The 8,871-nt window shown below is 39.9% G+C and overlaps 1 protein-coding gene across 2 annotated transcripts in view; it reads left to right on the top strand.

The window, feature by feature from the left end:
- FAM107A (family with sequence similarity 107 member A) overlaps window positions 1-7,757 on the top strand; it is a 43,944-nt gene extending 36,187 nt beyond the window's left edge. For both annotated transcript variants that reach the window (XM_081320050.1, XM_081320051.1), the window contains exons 3-4: window positions 3,739-3,895; window positions 5,932-7,757. In XM_081320050.1, the coding sequence (XP_081176176.1) occupies window positions 3,739-3,895; window positions 5,932-6,030 (256 nt within the window). In that variant the 3' untranslated portion in view covers window positions 6,031-7,757. The remainder of the gene's footprint in view (window positions 1-3,738; window positions 3,896-5,931) is intronic.
- The last annotated feature ends 1,114 nt before the right edge of the window (window positions 7,758-8,871 follow it).

The following is an 8,871-nucleotide window of genomic DNA, read 5'->3' on the forward strand; positions in this document are numbered from 1 at the left end:
CAGTGTCACGTGACATTGCACAACGTATCAGGACAGTTTTGGCATTGCCGGCAGTGGGGTGGGCGCACTTTCATGACTTGTGGACTTCAACTCCCAGAATTCCTCAGCCAGGAATGCTGGCTGAGGAATTCTGGGAGTTGAAGTCCACATGTGATAAAAGGGCCAAGTTTGAAGACCCCTGCCCTAATCCAAAGCAAAATCAGATAGGTTTCAGGTGAAGAAAGCAGTAGCACAATCTAGGCCAGGGGTGTCAAACTGCCGGCCCATGGGCCGGACATGTCATGCAGAAGCTGCACCCACCCCATTGCCAGCAACACTGTCCTGATACGTTGGGCGACGTCAAGTGATGTCGCTAGTTTGACATATCTGATCTAGGCAGTGATTTCTAATGGTCTTCTTGTAGGGTCAGGCAGCAAGTGGCAGTTAGTACAAATTTCATTTTATTGCCATGTATCTTTTACTAGAGCTTTGCCACTTGTTCAAAACTTCCAAGATTTTTCTTTAAAAGGTTCTGCTGTTTGAAATGTTCACTTTCTAATGGCAGAAAGTGAAGAGGAACTAAAGAGCCTCTTGTTGCGAGTGAAGAAGGAGAGTGCAAAACTTGGGTTGAAACTAAACATTAAGAAAACCAAGATCATGGCATCCGGCCCTCTCAATTCCTGGCAAATAGATGGGGAAGAAATGGAGGTAGTGACAGATTTTATTTTCCTGGGCTCCAAGATCACTGCCGATGGGGACTGTAGCCAAGAAATTAAAAGACGCTTGCTCCTTGGGAGGAAAGCCATGTCAAATCTAGACAGCACACTAAAAAGCAGAGACATCACCCTGTCAACAAAAGTGCGTATAGTCAAGGCGATGGTCTTCCCAGTTGCAATGTATGGCAGTGAAAGCTGGACCATAAGAAAGGCTGAGCGCCAAAGAATTGAAGCCTTTGAACTCTGGTGCTGGAGAAGACTCCTGCGAGTCCCTTGGACTGCAAGGCGATCAAACCGGTCAGTCCTAGAGGAGATCAACCCTGACTGCTCTTTAGAAGGCCAGATCCTGAAGCTAAAACTCAAATACTTTGGCCACCTAATGAGAAGGAAGGATTCACTGGAGAAGAGCCTAATGCTGGGAAAGATTGAGGGCAAGAGAAGAAGGGGACGACAGAGAATGAGGTGGCTGGATGGAGTCACTGAAGCAGTAGGCGTGAGCTTAAATGGACTCCAGAAGATGGTAGAGGACAGGAAGGCCTGGAGGAACATTGTCCATAGGGTCGCGATGGGTCGGACACGACTTCGCAACTAACAACAACAAGCTGTTTGAAAAAATTTGAAAAACCCTGTTGCACATTATGTGAATTTGCAGAAGATTTAATATCCTTTAAGGAAGGAAAAGGATGAGAGCAAATCTTTAATTATCACTGGATCAGGCAGTATTATCCATTCTATACCTTAATCAAACTGGTGGGCCACTATGCGTTTTTATTTATCTGTGTTTAGTTTCATATTGTACTTTGTTTTGCTTTTAAGGAGAAAATGAGATTTAATAAAAGTAACATGTTAATATACAAATTCACATTTTCTTCTAGCCCTCTGATACCAATTTCCATGATGCTCTTTGCAATTAATTATCAAGCTTAAATGGGGAAAAAGTGTCTGGAGACATTTAGAAATTCAGATTTCTTCTACTCCACCATAAGTGGATGGAAAAATGGTTAAATGAAACAGTTTTAGGAAGATGAAAAGAAATGCTCTTTTGATAAGACATCCTGAGTAAACTTTGTGTTCTCCAGAAGTTTGTTATTTTATCCTAGAAGTTTTTCATATGTGTCCTTTGACTTTACACATTCTGATATTTGCTTTCCTGGAAGTTCCATTGAACCTCAACTTTCACATTGGATTCTGCTGTCAACTCTTAGAAACATAGATGATTTTTCTCTACACATAGATAAACTTACTACACATAGACAAACTTTCTCTAGAATGACCTGCCCTCAACTTGGCCTATTCAGAACTTTCAATTCTACATTCATTGCTGTGTAATTCCTCCATTTTGCTCCTGCATCTTTTCATAATCTGTCCAAATTATGATTATTTGACCCTGGTTATTTGTTTCTCAAGTGAGAACTCTGGATTGATTTGGAAAAACAGTTCAGTTGTCTTTTGAAAAAGTACTTTTGAGACAACTATGACCTGAATGACTGAGAATCACCACAGACATTGATCCATTTGGTTGTTTTCTTGAATATCTATGGCACTCTCATGGATTTACAGCCCTATATCTGAATAATTTCCAAGGGCTTCATGGCTACTCTACAAGTGCTAGTCTGTGATGTATTTCTTGATTTTACTGTTGATTGTTGATCTTAAGTGGACAAGCTATCCACCACTTTAATATCTTCATTGTCAATTCTAAGGCTAGTTGTTGTATTTGTCATTTCTTGGGTCTTCTTTATAGTCAATTGTTTATGTCCTTCTGTTCACTTCCTTTTTTACTTTTTGCCTGGAGTATCATCAAAAATTGACCTGACATGGAGCATGACACCAAAAAAGAGGATGTAGACAGATTATTGAGCTTTTCCACGTTCATGCTCCTCATATTCCATAGTCCCACCATAATTCTATTGTTGCAGCTTCCAATTTTTTTTCTGGCATTAGCAACCATCTGGAAAGCTTTTATTTAGCTGTGTCATTAGCATTCTGAAAGATCCTCAGTAGAATGTTGAGTGGCACCCAACTTGAGAGGCCTATATCAACATTTACTACATTTTGTCTACCCATTTGGTTTTCTCAGTCAAATGGTTTTCCATGCTTTCTCTTATGCAGTATGAAATGATGCCTTTGTGGTTGTCACTAAAATGATCACCCATCTCCAGCATCTGTTTGTTTTAGCTGAGCACCTGGGGTGTGAAGTATGAACTCTTGGCATACAGTTGCAAGAAAAAGTATTTGGGATTACTTTACTTTACTTTACTGGAGTTTTGCATGAATTGGCCATAAAATGCGCTCTAAACGTCATGTAAGTCACAATAATAGAAAAACACAGTCTGCTTAAAATAATACTACACAAACATTAGCTGTTGTCATGTTTTAATTGAACATAAGATGGAAACATTCACAGTGCAGGGTGGAAAAAGTATGTGAACCTTTGGACTTGACCCTCCTTTGGCAGCAATAACCTCAACCAAACGTTTCCTGTAGTTGCAGATGAGACCTGCACAACGATCTGGAGTAATTTTGGACCACTCCTCTTCACAAAACTGTTTCAGTGTAGCAATATTCTTGGGATGTCTGGTGTGAATCGCTCTCTTAAGGTCATGCCACAGCATTTCAATTGGGTTGAGGTCAGGACTCTGACTGGGCCACTCCAGAAGGCGTATTCTCTTCTGTTGAAGCCATTGTTTTGTTGAATTACTTGTATGCTTTGGGTCATTGTCCTGTTGCATCACCCATCCTCTGCGGAGCTTCAGTTGGCGGGCAGATGGCCAATTCATGCAAAACTCCACGTAATCCCAAAGGGTTCACATACTTTTTCTTGCAACTGTACATTCCCACTGCAGTTTGCTTATTTCTCCAAGGAGCATCTCTCCATCACGAGACAGCATGACAGCATGGGATGGGTTAGGGACAGAAACCTATCTAGAAAGTCAGTTAAATGAATTGGGACGATCACCCTCCTAGGTTACTTTACTGCAGTATTTATCTTTTTGGCATTCAAGTTCCATCTCAGTCTTTCACTGTCTGCCTTACCTTTTAGAGGATTGGGAGTTGAGAGTAAACCAGAACTGCAAAGAGTCCTGGAACATCGTAGACGAAACCAGCTGTTGAGACAAAGGAAAGAAGAAGAGGAGGCAAAGAAATTAAAATCTCCATTTGAACAGGAGCTGTTGAAAAGACAACAGAAGCTTGATCAGGTAGAAATAATTGTGGATTCTACTATGTTATACTCTTTTAAAAGACCCAGAGATTTTTTCCAACATACACAAAACTGACAATTTTGAGGGAGGATTCTCATTAATATATTAATATTGGAACCTGCATTCAAGTCTGAAAGGAGAGAGCAGCAATATAAAATTTATCTGATCTCCCATGGAAAATTGTTAAAAGGAAGGAATATTGTCTATTCAGAGCAGGCAGTGCAACAGCCTGTGACCTACAATGTCAGTCACTTCCATTTGATGCAGAGAGAGGCTTTGGGCATCAGGGACTTGTCTGAGTCTTCACTTCATTACATTACAGTAGAAGACAAAGCATCAAAACAGGCCACAGTAAAGGCTCTTCAGAACTTGGGAACTACAAAACCAGAGAGATGATATGTCAGAATAAAGTTTCTCTTTCAATGGCCAAAAAGCATGAAATTAAGCTCCTATGCGTTTCCACATACTAAATTCTTTGTCTGAGCTTCTCTTTTGCCTTAAACAGGCCGGGCTTCAAATTTCAGTTCCTTTCAAGCAACAACAGTGGCCATTCTGGGGTTGCGTAACCCACAAGACCATTAACCTGTCACAAAACAAACCAACTGTAACTCTATCAGATGCCCCCATAATAGGGTTTTCTTCCCTCTGCCCTTATTTTCACTGTTTACAGTAATTTGTAACATTTTTTAAAGAAAACATTTAACAATGTATTTAAATTTTAGTTGGTTAAAACTAAATCTGCCCAGATAGGAAGAGAGAGAGAGACCATTTGGTAATTTGGTGGTTAAGACACCAGGCTAGAAAGGGAGGGACTATAAGTTCTAGTCCCACCTTAGCCATAAAGCCGACTGGGTGACTTTGGGCCAATCACCAGAAGATTGTGAATTCTAGTTCCATCTTAGCCATGAAAGCCAGCTGGGTGAGTCTGAGCCAGTCATTTTTTCTCAACCCAATACCTCACATGTTGTTATTGTGTGGAATATAGGAAGAAGAAAGTATGCTGTATATCTTCACGATCTTGAGTTATTTGTAAAAATAATGAAGGTAGGATACAGAGAGAGAGAGAGAGAGAGATGATGGTAGTTAGATAGATAGACAGACACAGATATATGAGAGAAAGATGATAGAGAAAGAGATGAGGGAGAGATGATAGGTAGGTAGGTAGGTAGATATAGATAGATGATAGATAGATAGATAGATAGATAGATAGATAGATAGATAGATAGATAGATGATAGATAGATAGATAGATAGATAGATAGATAGATAGATGATAGATAGATAGATAGATAGATAGATAGATAGATAGATAGATGATAGATAGATAGATAGAGTGAGTGAGTGAGTGAGTGAGTGAGTGAGTGAGTGATGATATATAGAAAGAGAGACAGACAATAAGACAGATAGATAGATGATAGATTATATCTTTGACTAGGAGCCATAGAAGAGATTGCTGAGAAAAAAGGAAAGCAAGAAGCAACATTTCCCAATGCAGCAAACCCAAATTAATTTAATTTAATATATATGTCTGGGGGGAAAAGAATTAAACACTAGGAAAGAATTGAGTTTTTTAAAGAAAAAGATTTAAACATGCACAGGTACCTGAGGATTGTTTATTACTGAATCTTATTACTGAGTACAATTAGAGACAAATTTTGAACTGTGACATCCATTTTCCAGCAATTACTGCTTCAAGAAAACAGAAGTGACCTTAAGGCATCGATTGGACTGAAAATGAAAGCTGATGGTTGATCAGCTCTTAATTGCCTGATACAGGGCTGAGAATTCAAATAACCCTTTAGGTTCTAAACTGTGATTAACAAAAACAAATGTTGGTTCGGTGGCCGGATGCAGGTGGTAACATTTAAGGCCAGCTGTCTACAGCCTCACTGGGTGACACATCACATAGCCTATTATCTTCCCTTAAAAGTTTTGCCTGGTCTGTCATTTCCTAAAACTCATAGAAGTTGCTTGGATTATAAAAATTTACAAAAAAAATTCACCTATTTATTCCTTCTGCTTTTTTCTAATCAGTTGGAAAGGGAAGATGAGAAGCAAGAAGAGAACGCACCAGAATTTATTAAAGTCAAAGAAAATCTGAGGAGAACATCTACGCTAACAGGGGCAGAGTAAAGCATCAGCTAAGACCAAAAGATTGTTTGCTTTGAATACCTATATGCTGACATTTTGGTAAACAGTGGATATTCAGAGTTTTGTCTTGGGGGGCTACTTACTGTACATTAATGCTTGCTCCAGTTAAAAAAAATGATTGGGGCATTTTCACATCTGGGAAAAGAAGAACATCCAAACAATGTGGCTTTTTGTTCACAGAGGTTCTCAGATGAGAAAGAGATAGGGAAGGTAACAGAGACCTCACCTTCCTTTCAAGTATTGAGATCATGTGGTGCCCTTTCCCATCACTAACCCTTTGAGATTCAGCAGGACAGCCGCATGTGTGGAGTGGGAGATGTTGTCTGAAGACAGATAGCTAAACATTTGGGATTCAGATGTTCATATAGCAGAGCAGTTCCATTGCTGGTATTGAAATCGTCAGGTTAGCTAAATTAATGCTTGAGGGAGCAAGTTGGGAAACTTAAAAAAGATGGTAAAAAAGAGAAGTCACAATCAATAAGGAAAATACTAACTAAAATTTAGAGCACATCGACCAATGCTGGCATCTTAGATCAACAATATCCAGTAAATATGTGTGTGTTTCTTCGTTATTGGGATTTAGCAGACATGAAATGATGTTTAAGATTCTTGTCACAAATCTACATCCATGATAATATAGTCAAGTTTACTATGACAAATAGACACTGCGTTATTTTCCAAAGAGTGGGATTCTCCACCAGTGTTTCAGCATCTAATTCTGGGGTCCAGAATGAGAAAGAGAAATAAGATAAGATACTTTATGGAAAGGATCCTTAAGAGCTGCAGAAATAGTAGGAGAAGGTGCAGTCCTCTGAATGTATGTAAAAAGAAAAAAAAGTATTAGAGCAACACAGAAAGCATACATCTCTGTATGTCTCAAAAAGCAAATGACAAATCCACAAAAAAGGATTTGCGAGAGAGACAGCAAAGAATTCTAGGGAGAAAGTCAAAGAACAGTACCAGATGTAGGGTCTTCTGAATTTTGCACAAATATAACACATTAAACTAAGATTCTTTTTTTAAAAAATATATATAATAAAATTGAAGATTATTTATAGATTATAGCTACATGAAGTCTACTCCTCCCAGGTACTCTTTCCTGTTTCTAAAATCCTGATTATGCTTACTATACAGATATTTACTATAATACAGACTGTTTTAGATAGCTTTTAAAATATATGACAACAGCAAGGCAAAAGGGTGAATTGCCAACCCCTCTTCAGCTCTGTTTTCTGGAGGTGGAGCCAGGAGTAGCCGACATGTCTATCCAAGGGAGGACCATTCATTTTTGGTTTTTCAGAAGGATAGCTGTGAGTCTTACACCAAAAACTAAAGACTTCTTAAAATTCTTTGTTATTCATTTATTATTCATTTAGTCTTGGACTGAAGATAAACATAACCAAAAGCCACAATAGTTTTTTTTCTTAGTTTCACAATTTATATTACAGATTATGGTCAGCTTTTCTGGTGGGGTGGACCCTCTGAGATGCAGATGACCACCAGGAAAGGACCAGCCAAAATAATACATAACAGATATTATCTATATGTATCATTTAGAACTCATATATGACTTGATTGTAACCACAGATTTGGGGGTGGGGGGGAAGCTTATTAATAAAGAGCAGTTGTATATTTTGTGGAGTCTATATACTGTGAATTAAAGCAGGCAACAACCAAATAAACTTAATTTCACTGTTTAAAATTAATAATAAAGTTGACACATTTCTGATTTCTTTTTTTTAAAAAAAAAGTTACACCTTCAGAGGTATCAAGAGGAACGAGTTTGTTTTCTCATGCCTTCCATGTTGCCTTTGAGATGCATGGAGATGTATTGGGACCGCAACATTACGCCAAAAAAATCTGGGAAACTTGTCGTGGTAGGGTGTAAATATTGGAGCGCCATTTGTCAAATGGGATTATAGGGAGATGGATGCCAGAGAGAAGAAAACCAGCAGAACATAACAATAAGAAGAAATTCCTGGATTTCCAAGTTGCCATATCAGAACTGCCAGTCTTGAAATCAGTTAAAACCTCACAGTCATGATGTGGCAGAGTTAGGCAAGGATCTTGATTGGATATTGGAATGAAGCTGTATAAAACTACGTCCTTATTGGACCCGTGCCCCTCCTGGCTGGTTTATGCGGCTCGGGATGGGACACGAGGCTGGATCCATGCAGTGATAACTGCTTCATTGAAAGAGGGCAGTTTTCCCGCCGCCTTGAAAGAAGCGGTGGTGAGACCCCTCCTTAAAAAGCCTGTCCTGGACCCAGCTGTTTTAAACAACTTTCGCCCGGTCTCCAACCTTCGCTTTCTTGCGAAGGTTGTTGAGAGCGTAGTGGCGCATCAACTTCCTCTGTTCCTGGAAGATGCTGATTATCTAGACCCATACCAATCGAGTTTCAGGCCCGGACACAGCACGGAGACGGCATTGGTCGCTCTGATGAATGATCTCTGGCGAGCTCGGGACAGGGGTTGTTCCTCTGTCCTAGTCCTATTAGACCTCTCAGCGGCTTTTGATACCATCGACCATGGTATCTTACTGCGGCGTCTCAGGAGGTTGGGAGTGGGAGGCACTGTTTTTCAGTGGTTCTCCTCCTACCTTCTGGAACGTTCACAGTCGGTGTTGGGGGTGGGCAGAGATCGACCCCGAGACCTCTCGTTTATGGAGTTCCTCAGGGGTCGGTCCTCTCACCTCTCCTGTTTAACATCTATATGAAGCCGCTAGGTGAGATCATCCGTGGTTTTGGAGTGGGGTATCATCAGTATGCGGATGATACCCAGCTTTTCATCTCGACCCCAAACCACCCCAGTGATGCCCTTGAC

Source organism: Vipera berus (genome assembly GCF_964194415.1).
Source record: "Vipera berus genome assembly, chromosome: 2".
Lineage (NCBI taxonomy): Eukaryota > Metazoa > Chordata > Lepidosauria > Squamata > Viperidae > Vipera > Vipera berus.